We start from the raw sequence: 13,605 nt of genomic DNA, 5'->3' as shown, positions 1-13,605 counted from the left end.
TATTGTTTAGTGTGATATGTGACTTGGTGGGTGGCAGTTTAGTAATGAAACAACAAAACAATAATATTTCACTGATTTCACAAATTTGATTCAAAACTAAAATAAGCAACAAATTTTGAGCAGATTAATTTGCATTAAATGGTACTTTGACAACATTAAATGTTTGAGCTCTGTTTACTTCAATTAAACAGTACTTAAACATACAGGAATGTTTTGGACACATTTAATGTGCACTTAAACCTGCATTAAGTTTTAGCCTTAAGATAGTATAAGCCAGGTTTAAGTCCAACTTAAATCTAGGTATAAGTGACTTAAACATCAACTTAAACTTATTAAACCTGAGTTTAAGACAGGATTAATCCATGTTTAAGGACACCTAAATATATCTTTTCTCCATGTGTTTGTCCTCAATCTCACCTCACAACAGAAAAAGTTTTTGAACATCTGTAAACTCCGAGCGCTTCGCAGTAACTGATATTTTCAATGAATCTTCGGATTGTTTTCAAGTTCAAGGATTGTAAATTACAATTTTATGAAAAAAGAAGGTTGTTCTGTTATTTCAGTGTGAATCCTTGCATGCCTGCCAGTCGCTGGCGCCGCTTGTTGAAACTAAAACGAAAAAAAAACTATTTTAAGATTATCATTGGCTTCTTTTTCACCCCACCACTATTCTTAGCAACAAAGGTCGCCATTTCGTCTGTTTATTGCTCGCCAAAAACTATCAAATGCACTCAAAAGCCTAAAATCTAAAAAAAGTTTACAGGAATCGACCAATCGAGCGAGCGAGCGAGCCAGCGAATGCCATTCCCCACATCGTATCTATAACTCGCTCTTGCACATGCGCGCAATTCACGAGTTAAAAAGGAATGACGGCATTAGAAACCAGTCCACTCCTTTCACATAGCTCACCTGCAATTAAGTTACATGTATCGGGTATCAAATGATGCTCTGAAAGTTATGAAATGTAAATATCTCTATATAACTTTATAGAATTGTATCCATTTTTCTTGTTTGTTTTTTTTTATTTTGTTTAGCGTGAGTTACGTAAACGTGACACTGAGCCAGAGATACACTTTGATTACATATTGTTGAGAAGTATTATTCACAGATAGAAGTATCTTTGGGTGTGAGAGGCAAGGCCGTTCCATTTTTGGTAACGCTACGATATAGAGTTCCTTACTGGTAAATAGCAGAAGGGTTTGCAACGAGCCTTGGTTGTCAACAAGGGCAAAAATGCATTTATTCTTCTCCAAATTAATTTTAGATATGTAGAGCCAATTTTTATACAGCGTACTTCTAATTTTAGCGGAGAGCGAATTTTTTAAACTATATTTTAAAAAAAGAAAAGTGTCCTTCTTGTGATGGTTTTCTTGAATGTTGATAGCCTAAATTATGACGAATTTTCACGAATCCCTGCATACCGCCGCCTGTTGAATGCATGTCATGTTCTAGCTACGCGAGTTCTCTAATCTTAGGCAGCATGCCGTTGATGTAACCCAATAACAAAACAATTGTGAGAATGCAAGTGATGCCGGCAGTGAGCCTGTCACCTCAATTATCAGGACTCATCCAGAACACGATCCAGCCCAGCATAATAAGGAAGATGCATGGAAGGTACAGCTGGATCATGTCTGTCATTCTTAATTAAACAATTTTTACAAATATTCACAACACAGAAAACCTCGAAATCTAATATTTAACAAAAAAATAAAAAACCATCACCAAAAAAAAAATGCATTCTTACAACAATATCTACAGAATTGCACGTCTAACCCTTGGCAAACAAATAGAATCTGCTTCATTACGGTTAATAAAATGAAACTAAAAAATGACAAGAAAAAATCTTGAACAAAAATGAGTGAAACATAATATCTGTTTACCACCTGAGGTGGATCATATGTAAAAGTCAGTTCTTAGTTGCCTTAATTTTGTTGAGTGTAAAATTCCATAGTTATAGAACGAGTTTTTGCAAAGTAATTGTTGATTTTTGTGGACGTTCATACCGTTATACTGTAAATATACAACTATCATTGCTTTTCTGACATTAACAAAATGATAGGGAATAATATTATATATTAGAGTAACTATGAAAACTCTGATTGGTTGAGAGAATTCAGTCATTATACATAGGCGTGTGAAGTTGACATGATAACCCAATATCTGTAGCAGATATTGGTTTATCATTGTTGAGTTCAGTCTGCTTAGTTTCCAAGCTCCTTGTCCGTGAAGTGCCCTCAAACTTCTGCAAACTCACGGAGGAGTGTCTTCCTTGCCAGATTGTTTCAAAAAATGTATAATAAAACAATTACTTAATCAATTTTTTTACATAATATTAAGGACGGGAAATTGTTCGGCTCTCTGATAGAATGGAGTGTGCCAAACTGGCTAATGTTATCATCGTACAACTTGCTTCCGTATGAGGTATATTTAAAAAGGCTTTGAGATCAAAAGCGGCAAGATCACGGTCTGATTCAGCCCCCACCGTGAGATGAATAAGCTCGCGAAGAATACAATAAATGCTCTTTTAGTATTGACTAATTTTTAGTTTCGAATGAAATCTGAAAATTTACGGTTATTGTCTGGATTACGGTCTGATCTTATTTTAATTGCAATCTACCGGTAATCATTAAGAATAGGATTGTTCCCAAACGAACCTTGATCTCTTAGTCAGAAAAATAATGCTGAAGAATTCCCTCCAGCTACATCTGTGTGAAAACATCCGTTAAAGTCTAGATATTTCGTTTTCTTCCAAAAATAGCTGAGAGTAATGAGTCAAATGAGTTTCAGTGATTTTCTTCTGTAATGCAAAAACATTTACCAGTTGTTTGCAAAAACTACCCACTGGGATAAACTGCGTAAGCCTTTTCACTTCAATTCGTATATCAATCGCTCTTTGGCATAATTTATGTGCATGTCTTTGATATTAAGTCAGTGATTAAGGATATGTCGCCCACGACACCAAATATTAACTCCCGAGGAAAAAGTTAAGAAAATATCGAAAGTCCAAAGCACCATCGAAAGTTTCCATATTCATGCGCATCTATGTCCAATTTTTAGAAATGACACCATGCACATTAGAAAGAGCAATCAAAATTGGAAAATTAACGGAAAATATCGATGTTCAAGTTGATATTGAAAGTCCAAAGTTGAAATCTTCCTGTTGTATCTCAACGTTCATTGTAAAAGTAAATCGTTCCAAAATGAGTAGCAGTACATTGATAGAAGTTTTTGGTCACATCGTGTTCAGTTTCACACAAGGTGTCACAGAGCATTACAATCCTGAAGAACCTGAATTTACAGCGGAATCATTTGGCTACGATCCATTGGAAAGCACTGGTCGAGAATGGTATTATCATCCCGTAGATGAGTTTATATTTCAAGAATACAGCGATAGAAGGGATACAGCTTTTTCCTATCTCTCTTCATCAAGTCTTAATGTGAGATGTATAGACGCGTGCACACCAGAGGAAAATGAAGAGACGTTAGGCGGCCAACAAGATGAAGATCGAGCAATGGCTTGGAAGCGGCTCAGACCATCCACTCTTTCCACAGTGTGGAAAGCACTGTGTACCAGTGCTTTGATTTCATTGTTGACTGCTGCTATTATCGGTGTCCTATATATAATTATAACCTACGTCTACTATCAAACCATATTCAACTGCCAATTTCATGACACGGAGACCATTCCTGAGAAAGTGCAATGGATCAGAACATTGTGTGACATCATAGGTTGTATTTTCCTGTACTTGTGGTTCTTTGGAGATGTGCTTTTACTTTTTCGACCATATCAGATAATGGGGTTGAAGGGGAAACTGTTCTTAGTAACTTTCCTCCTGTTTTCTTTGGATACACTTTATCGCGTGGCTCTTCAACTCCTTGGAATATCCTATTCTAAACTTTCTGTGTTAAAAAAGATTCCATTGAACGTTTTTTTTCTCTCAAGTGTATGTTGGCAAATTTATCTCTTAACAAATGCGTTTCGCTCGCTATCAAAAAGGTTGAATTTATTTTTCAAAATGCTAATGCCAAGTTGTTTCCCTTTCGCAATCGCCATCTTCGTAGCGTCTTATATTTACCCGATGTACAGCAGGCAAGATGGGAAAGGAAAGCTACTTATAGCAATCTTCTCGCCTCTCATCGGAGTCGTTCTTAAGGTGATCTCTCGAATATGCGTTCAGCGGTTATGGCGCATAACTCATCCAGGACGTTCGTTCGTCTTGTTAGCGCCGTTGTATTTTGGAGCAGCGGTTATGTTTCGAGTGTTGCAAGCAGAGCTTGACAGCCTTAAATCCATCGCTATCCTTGGAATAGTCCACGGTGCTGCAGAAGTCATAGAGAGAAGCACCATGGTTATCATTGATCACGTTTGTCATGTAATTTTAAAAAGAAAATCAGCTCCTTGGGGAAGTTTCCGCACTCCTCGGCGTGAGCGACTAATGGCTGATGTCGCTATTTTAAGTATGCTTTATGAATCAACTGCTATTATTTCTGTTAACAGTGTTTTGTACTTGTATCAATTTATTTACATACAAAATACTCCACTTTTAAAACTGCTGCAGAAATTTGCCATTCATACCTCAGTTGCACTGGTTATTGAATGGTTTTTCACGAGCGCATCATTGGCCATCGTGACTCGTTATCAGAACATCGCAGTTATGGCCGTTTGGCGAAAAAGATGGAAAAGACACATTTTGGTTGCTATAGCAAATCTCTTTCCATTGGCAATTTGGACGACACCCCACCTCTTGGAAATTGTACATGGGCGCTTTCATGGGTTTCAAAGCCACCCGTGCAAAATGCCCTTCGCTTAGAGACTTGGAAATCATTTCGCTGGCGTCAATGTAGCCTTTCTACGAGTGACCGTCTTGTAAGCTTCTCTTCGATACCGCCTTACATTATTCGGTTCATAGTGGAAACGAACTTCATGAAGAAAGAATTCGTGTTCCATCTGCTTGTACAGAGAAAGGAAACTCTGACCACAATGATTTGATTTCTAAAAGACCTCCGAGGATGAAGAGTTCATTGGAAAGAATAGCAGAGATTGTGTGTCACTAAAATAAACTGCATTCGATTGAGCGCTTTGAGGCAATTAAATATGGAGAGCTTCAGCCTGCAAATTGAATTCATCACAGCTCTTATGGGCTGGGAACATTATCGTAATGAAACAGTCAATGACAATCTTTTGTTTGAGCATTGCGCAAACCGCACACAACACCAATATCGCGCTCGTATGGGTCTGCTTAGCACATCTCTAGGTTCAACGATATACGCATGCACATTATTTGAAAAAAAGTGCAAGGGTTCGATTTCGTATCTTAGAGGGACATAAGATAAGATTGCTACGCATTTATAGCTTGAAACTTGCCTTCGAATTCTTTGGATCATGTAGATTGAAATTCTTTAGAAAAACTCATAAAAATACAGAGCATATGGATACTTTTACAAACTGAAAGTTGCAATACCTTAGAGATTTAATGGTCACGAGGTGAAAACCAAAATAACTTAGACTTAAACACTTCATATAAATTCGTTAGCTAAATTAAATTGACAATACTTGTCGGTTACTATACTTGACCAGTTAGTAAGTCACCCAACACACAGTTAACTCTAATTTATATACTGGTTTAAATTTGTTTCTCAGTACAATGGTCGCGCAGACATTTGCGTTAGAAATTTTTTTTTCAGCATTTTTACGTTGTTGCATTACTGAATTCTTAATGCTCAGTCTGATTCATGTCCAATGTATAGATTCAATGTTGTCGCAGGAGATTCAAAATTTGGTGAGAACATCACTGACACGCTTGGCTACCCTTGGTATTGTGACACTTTTTGTTCTTATACAGTTTGACGCCATATATGATCTATTCCTGAACAGACGCACGACAACATGGGACATGTTTGCTTTATATGATAAAGAAGCAATACCGTTTTGATGGCTCAGCTGCGCCACATTTTGACGTAATCTGTGATCTGTTACTGGACAGATCCACAGCAAAATGGTATATGTTTGTTCTAAACAATAGAAAAGCAAAACTGTTTGATGGTGACGTTTCCTATGCGTCTGTCCTCCGATAGATCATAAGTAAGAGGCAATTAAAACGCGCGCGTAATATAGCTTTTTACAACTTACTTAGCATATACACAGGAAAAGGATTTTATGTACACCATTTAACTCCCTCTCAGGTACTTCCTGGGAAAGTATTTAATGTTTAAGTACCAGTAGACATATAACTTCGAAAATAAAAACTAAATTAACTATAACAGGAACAAAAACTCGTTTTGGCAGTAATAACCTCATTCATCACGCAACAAATCTAGAGAACCGTGCGACAACCTCCATTTATAGGATAGGGTAGATATGATTATTTGAAGTTTTCCCACTAAAGGCGAAAATCTTATGTTATTATATTAATGCCCAGCAAATAAACATACCAGTAGTCCAAATTGTACAGGGCATATGAAAGAGGAAACAGAATTCGACACACAAAATCAATTTTTTCGGGGAGAGTTTTTTTTTTTCATCCCACATTTAGTTCTGGGTGACTTTGGGTTTCCTTCAAGACACTGTAAGAAACTGCCATTCTTCTGCGATAGCTCTGGTGTCTCGTCCTTCGAGCCAGTGTGGCCGTCACTGGTAGGACATGAACTCTTCCCTTAGCTGGGGATTTGACGGAATCACCTGATATGTTCAAAGTTTTGGAGCTCCTGCGATGACGTAGGTCCAGTTTGCTCAAGGATAATCGAGAAGTGTTCTATTAAATCTTTAAAAAAAATTATCTTTTTCCATTTGATTCACTGTCACGACCATACGGGGATTGAAACCTCGGATCACCGAGGGAGCAAATCACTTAGTGAACAGCAAGGATCGAAATGCACCAATCAGAGCTGTTGAAAAAACAACTAATCATAGCAGAGCATTATGCATGACCGGTCGACCTCATCGCCTGAAGAAGACTAGCAGTATGCAGTCGAAACGTCGCGATCTACATCACACGTGACTACATCGTGAGACAAACGAAAAAACTTAGCTTTTATTACATATACCACGTTTGCATCAATTTACATTCGTAGACTGTTTTATTTTTTAAACCCTCGGTTGTCTTTTTTTTTCTGTACTTATGTAGCGTCTGCTTACGTTTATTGTCCATGTTTAATATCAGGACTGAAGAAAATTACCTGCTTCAGCTTTAAATTCTGCAAGGAAAATCAGTGTAAGATCCTAACGTGTATTCTATTTTGTTTTTATGTTGCTTTGTCTTTTTATGCCTTCCTTCCCTCTCAAACATATTAATTAAAGAGATGCATTGCGGCCTGAGCTCGTTTACTGGGCTCATTATCAAAGAAATACACCAAATGGAATAAATCGGCTGAGGGTAAAGGCCCAAAGCCACCTTTATTTAAATATCAACATTCTATTGTCTGAAAAACATACTTCAAATATCAGCCCAGTAAAGGTTAGGGCACAAAAAACGCCAAACAAAATTATATAAATTTATGTATAAACTCAACAATAATACGTATCCGAGAGGTAGGGAAAAGGGGAGGAGGTGAGTAAAAACAGACAGCGTCGGATGGAAACAGAAAGTGTCTTCACTCGATTAAAGTGTGAAAAGAATAATCAGTAATCGATACTCGCCTCGATTTCATACTGGCTCAACTCCCTAAAGGGAGTATGCTAAAAATGTACCATCCTAACCCATCTAATACGTCCCGGATGTTGTAACGCCAACTTTCTATTCAGTGTCACACATACGTACATAAAGATATACTAAACAATAATTCGTTCGACTGTTTCAGGATTTAGTTACTATTATCGAAAAACGTTTTGTACGTTTATTTGACATAATAAGAAAACTTTATAAATAAACTGCTTTTGCAACCACCAGACAATTTACACTTTACCTACAAGGCTCATGTCCAAGTCTCAGTTATTTCAAAGCTGTAACATTTTGCTTGTTACATTTCGCGTTAAAAATATTGTTCATTTTGCGTCAAAAAGTTTTTACATTTCGCGTTAAAAAGTTGTTTCATTTTGCGTCAAAAGTTGTTACATTTCGGGTTAATGTTACATTTCGCGTCAAAAGTTGTTACATTTCACGTTAATGTTACATTTTGCGTCAATTGTTACATTTTGCGGCGTAACATACGGGTGTTGCATTTTTGGTAACGCTATGATTTAAAGTTCCTCAATGGTAAATAGAAGGAGGGTTTACAACGAGCCTTGGTTGTCAATAAGGGCAGAAATACATTTATTATTTTCAAAATTCATTTTAGATATGTACGGCCAATATTTATACGGTGTACGTCTAATTTTTGCAGAGAGCGAAAATTGTTTTGCTCTCGGTCATACAACAGATTGGTCTAAGTCTATTTTTAGCGGAATATTGAAGGTCACTATTACTGATAGCGAATCGTAGTAAAAATTCTTTCCGATCCTAAAACTCTGAAGCGTTGAATTCGTGGTTGAGTGCATTTACACTCAAGTGTGAATTTCAGTAGATTGATTTTAAGAGTCTCGTGAGCCGGAGTTACCACTGGTTTTTCCAATCTACCAATCATCTTGTTAGTAAATATAGTAAATTATTTCACTTAGACACAGTACAGTCCAAATACACTGTCTAGAAAAGTTTAAAAATATAAATTTACCTCAATGTCTGTATGTACACGGTATGACTATATTAAAGGAGATATGAGGCATTTTTGTGTGGGATTTCCCACACTTAGTCAACGCCCGAGAAATTTATTTCTTTATTTATTTGTCCACGAGAGAGAAGTGCTTGTCACGTGGTTTCTATTTGCGTTCAGTGAGCCGTGAAGACTGGATTCCAGTCGGCGTTTTTTCATAGTGTATTGTACGGCGGCCATTTCTCTTCTCAGTCGTTGGGTTTTGGAGAACTTATTCGGAATTTCATGTTTGTTTCTTGGGGATTTTTGTTTCCAAGGTAAGGATAAGTCATTTCATATTTTCACGGGTTCTTTGCGTGCTTTAACTTTTCAATTTTGTTGTGGAAGCTTCACGATTAAGCTCTCACGAAAGGCGATTACGTTTGTACACCTGGTTTGTGTTCTTTCTTTCATAATCTGAGGCGTTTGTTTCGTTATTTCTTCAGGTGTCTATAACAAAAGATTTTTTCACGTAAGTCAGCACGCTGAAACGCGGCTTGTGTTCAGTGCAGGTTGCACAGGAGCTTTTACGCTTTCACAAGCCAACATTTATCTGCTTGGACCTTCGGTGCGGGTTGTGTCAGATTGAAAGGAGTCATTGTACTCTCGCAAGCCAACATTTGTCGGCTTGAATGTATTTGTGCGGGTTGCGCTTCAAAGAGTCTCAAGGTATCTCAAAGTGTCTCACTAGTGTCTCAAAATGTCTCACGAGTGTCTCAAAGTGTCACAAACTGAAAGAAACTATTGTTTGCCTTGAACTGTCAAGAGTGTTATCTATTTTAATAAACTGAGTTTCTAGTTAGTTGGATTGTTGTTGCTCGCTCAAGCACACAAGTAAATATGGGGATCTCCATTGACCAATTCCGTTCAAGGATTGGATCTCATGAAGATTTACATCCTGATTTTAGTGAAAACTATGACCTCTTTGATGATCTCAACATTTCATCAACATCGCTGAATAATGAACCACTGATATTGAATGAATTACCTAATTTTGATTTTCGTCAAATGGTCCAGACACCCGATAAAGAGCAAAAAGAATTTTTTTAACACATTTTACATCAGATTAAAACCTCAGAAACCCCTTTCTACTGCTTCCTCAGTGGAGGGGCTGGTGTTGGCAAATCGCATTTAACAAAAGCTTTGTATCAGGCAGTGCTTAAGTATTATAACACTAGAGCTGGTGATGATTTTCATCAGATCATAGTTATACTATTAGCTCCAACTGGTAAAGCTTAAGGGTGACACTCTTCATAGCACTCTGGCCATTCCTGCCAATCAATCACTGAGAAATTACAAACAGCTTGATTCAAGTAGACTAAACACTTTGAGGAGTCAATTGATTTTTGTTGATGAAATCTCAATGGTAGGAAATGGTATGTTTGCAATACAGCTAAACAATAGGCTTAAAGATATAAAAGGCTGTAGAGAGGATTTTGGAGGTGTGAGCATAATTGCTATTGGTGACTTATTCCAATTAGAATCTGTTATGGATGCTTATATTTTCAAAGACCTCAAAAATGTAGATTTATGCTGTTCTTTCTCCCAGTTTATGGCATAAACACTTTAAAATGTTTGAACTTAATGAAATCATGGGTCAAAGAGACAGCAAATTGTTTGTAGAATTACTTAATAGGTTGCGTAAAGGTAAACACACAGTAGCTGACATTGCAAAACTTAAAGAGAGCTATACAAGAAGACATCAACAACCCAATAGATGCACCTCACCTATTTATACAGAATGCTAAAGTAGATGAATTTAAACAAAGGGCCCATAATGCAGCCACAGGAAACAAATTCACAATAAATGTTCAAGATAGTGTTATTGGAGCTATCTCTCCAGAGCTAAGAAACAAAATACTAAGACAAATACCCAATGATCCAAGAAAAACAAAACAGTTAGCCTCAACCCTTTGTCTTGCTGAGGGTGAAAGAACACACCTTGTCATGAATGTACGAACCGAAGATGGCATGACAAATGGTGCTGGAAATGTTGTTAAACTAGTTCAGTTACATCAACAAACCAAACCATCTGGTATTGTATGGGTACAATTTGACCACTCAGATGTAGGTCAGAAAACAAGGAATGAAAAAAGACATTTGTATGTACAATGAATTGAACACACATGGACCCCAGTAAACCCTGTGACTACACAGTTTGCGGTAGGTGGAAACAGAACAGCACAAGTTGTTAGAAAACAATTTCCACTGCGTCCCACAGCAGCAAAAACAATTCACAGGTCACAAGGTGATACTGACAGTAGAATTGTTGTGGATTTTAGTACCAGAAATACTATTCCACACATACACTATATGGGACTCAGTAGAGTGACTGCTATAGAAGGCCCATATATTTCTGATTTGTGTGAAAGCAAGATTGCTGTTAATCCAGATGGAGAGATTAAGAACAACTGCAAAACTTAAGCTTTGCACCTCCCTCTCCATGACATAACATTTTCCCTTCTTAAACTGTGTTATCTTAATGTAAGGTCTCTTCACAAACACATAGAAGATAAACATAAAGACTTAATTTATCTAAGTGCTGATATCAATATTTTCACAGAAACAAGATTTAATTCTCAAGATAATAATGACATGTATGACATTGCTGGTTATGTTCTCTTCTGTAATGATAACCTTAATTCCAGCAATGGATCAAGGTCTTATGGTGGTACAGCTGTGTACAGTAAAATCCCATACTTACCTGGATACCCCTATTGTCACAATATACATGGTGTTGAAATAACAGTAATTAAGTTAGCAAGGTTTGAGGATTGGACAATCATAGGGATATATCACTCCTCCCCAAACGTGCCTGTAAGACAACTTTATGAAGCAATAACTGAGGTATTAAATAACATTTCACCAGACAACAATATCATTACTAGAGACTTTGATATAAATTGGCTTGTTGAAACAGACAGAAGACCTTTGTATAATTTACTAGTGAGGGATAACCACTACAAACAGTTCATATCAACTTATACAACTGACAACAACACAGTAATTGATCATATATATACAAATATATCTAACATTGATATACAAGCAGATGTTTTAGAAACACATTTCACAGATCATAAAGCTGTTTGGACCTCATTTCACGGTGTCCTATAACAAATTACTTTATTATGATGTACATTGTTTTTAAGTTAAGAGAGCAACAAAAGAAAGCAGTAAATAGTTATGAAAAGAGTTGTTTCTCTTTTTTCAGAGGAATTTGTAATGAGAAACTTGCAAAACTATTAATAAGGAAATGCTGCTTATTCATTTGGTACCGGAACAGGCCTTTTAAAATTAAGTTTGAAGTCATCTTTCTAAGAGTTGTCCAGTTTAACAACCATTTACAAAAGACAAAAATAAACTACATAACACACAGTCCTGAAATTTCAAGGCAGTTCCTTTAGCATCTTGGCTAATTTCTAACTGCAACCTTTATTGACAACCCTGCATTAAACAATTATTCCACAGTTAAGTCTGCAACCCCTCCTGAAATACTCCAGGATACCAAAAAAACAACAACAAGCAAACAAACATATTAGTGAAGTGAGAAAACAACCACATGCGTGACTTTCACGTAATATAAAATTCGTGATTGCAGCATTCCCACGTGCGTAAAGTGCTTGTAACTTACGGGAAACACACGCATGTTACACCAAAAAAACCCGCGTGTAGTACAAGAGGCCGATTACTCGCAATTTCTCGTAGTTTTGAATTTCCCTTTTGTTTTTCAGAACACCCATATACCTGTACTTTTTTACACCGATGCGATAGAAATTAATTGGAAAAACATTCCTTGAAATAGGAAGTCGTCCTGTATTTTCAGCGAAAAAGATTGTCAAGTGATCAAAACAACACCGGCCAGATTATAGTCACGTGCTCGGCAACGACTTGTGGAAAGCGATCATCTTTCATTCTTACCATCAAAACAGTCACGCTTGCATAGAAGAATAACAAAACGAAACGATTACAACGGAAAGACCCAAATTGGCGTAGAAAGAAATAATGCTGCAAATTACCATTTTTTTTATGTCATGTGTACATGTTTCCGTGGGAATTTCTGTGTCAACAGCTTGCTGTCAATCACAAACTCTTCGTGATTCTCGCTGGTCCTCGTTATGTTCAGCGCATGGACGATTCGAAGACGCTTCAAATTTGGTTTTTAAGTTGATCATAGCACTAATCTGAAACATTTAAAGTCCATTTCAATATAGTAAATGTCGAGACAGGCGTGTAAAGACAATAAATATCGCAACGATCAGTGCAATCATAATAGCGCCACGACTTTGGACTTACTTCTTCGGAAGGATAGATCTCGAGTTCGAAGCCGACTAATTACGACTAATTACGAAGAGTCCACGCTAATTTGCATATCGCAGAGCGCCCACAAGAACTCGTTTCTACGCTATCGTGTATCCACGAGTTAAAAAGTAGTAGCAGAAATTTTTTCAGTTTTTTTTCAATGACTGTTACGAAAATATTTACTGCTCCAAGTATTTCCAGTATTGCCGTATAAACAAATAAATAGCCTAAGCCACCAAGAGGTAATTTATTTGTTGAAGACGATTACCAAACGTTCAAAAACACGCCAAAAAGCTTCCAGGGAGGGAAGGAAAGGCATATTGCTTGATAAAAGGAAAAGTCAATACCCCAGATCCCTCCTGTGAATCTGTATTTGTTCAAATAATTCCCACACAAAAATTACTATTCAGACAGTTGATTCCAGGCCTAATATCACCCCTGTAGTACACAGTTGACTCACAGTGAGCGACAGGTTTGCTTCTGCTCAAAAACCCCTTCCAAACACTTTGTCAATAAAATCCCACACAAGTACGCATTGCGGACCTATTTTTTTATACCGACAAGAAAGGTGATGTTCTTGAAAGCTTCATGGTAAGATCCTTATAAAACGAGTGTACAAACAGCACCCGTACGCTTTGA

The 13,605-nt window shown here is 37.1% G+C and overlaps 1 protein-coding gene and 1 long non-coding RNA gene across 2 annotated transcripts; both read left to right on the top strand.

The window, feature by feature from the left end:
* The first annotated feature begins 3,191 nt into the window (after positions 1-3,191).
* Positions 3,192-6,224, top strand: LOC149038392 (uncharacterized). The gene has a single exon (XM_089185074.1). The coding sequence runs from the start codon at positions 3,201-3,203 to the stop codon at positions 4,809-4,811; it is 1,611 nt and encodes a 536-aa protein (XP_089041200.1). The 5' UTR covers positions 3,192-3,200; the 3' UTR covers positions 4,812-6,224.
* Positions 6,225-8,696: 2,472 nt separating this feature from the next.
* Positions 8,697-10,277, top strand: LOC149038391 (uncharacterized). Its single transcript, XR_016180480.1, has 2 exons — positions 8,697-8,942; positions 9,111-10,277. It is a non-coding gene; the product is annotated as an uncharacterized LOC149038391 (long non-coding RNA).
* The last annotated feature ends 3,328 nt before the right edge of the window (positions 10,278-13,605 follow it).

The sequence above is a fragment of the Pocillopora damicornis genome, chromosome 10 (genome assembly GCF_964200805.1).
Source record: "Pocillopora damicornis chromosome 10, jaPocDami1.2, whole genome shotgun sequence".
Taxonomy (NCBI): Eukaryota; Metazoa; Cnidaria; class Anthozoa; order Scleractinia; family Pocilloporidae; genus Pocillopora; species Pocillopora damicornis.
The sequence above is the reverse complement of the archived record's forward strand: the minus strand, read 5'-3'. Positions and strand labels throughout refer to the sequence as shown.

What these genes read in the sequence shown, in the direction of transcription:
- LOC149038392 (XM_089185074.1), top strand. Translation starts at nt 3,201, where the DNA reads ATGAGTAGCAGTACATTGATAGAAGTTTTTGGTCACATCGTGTTCAGT.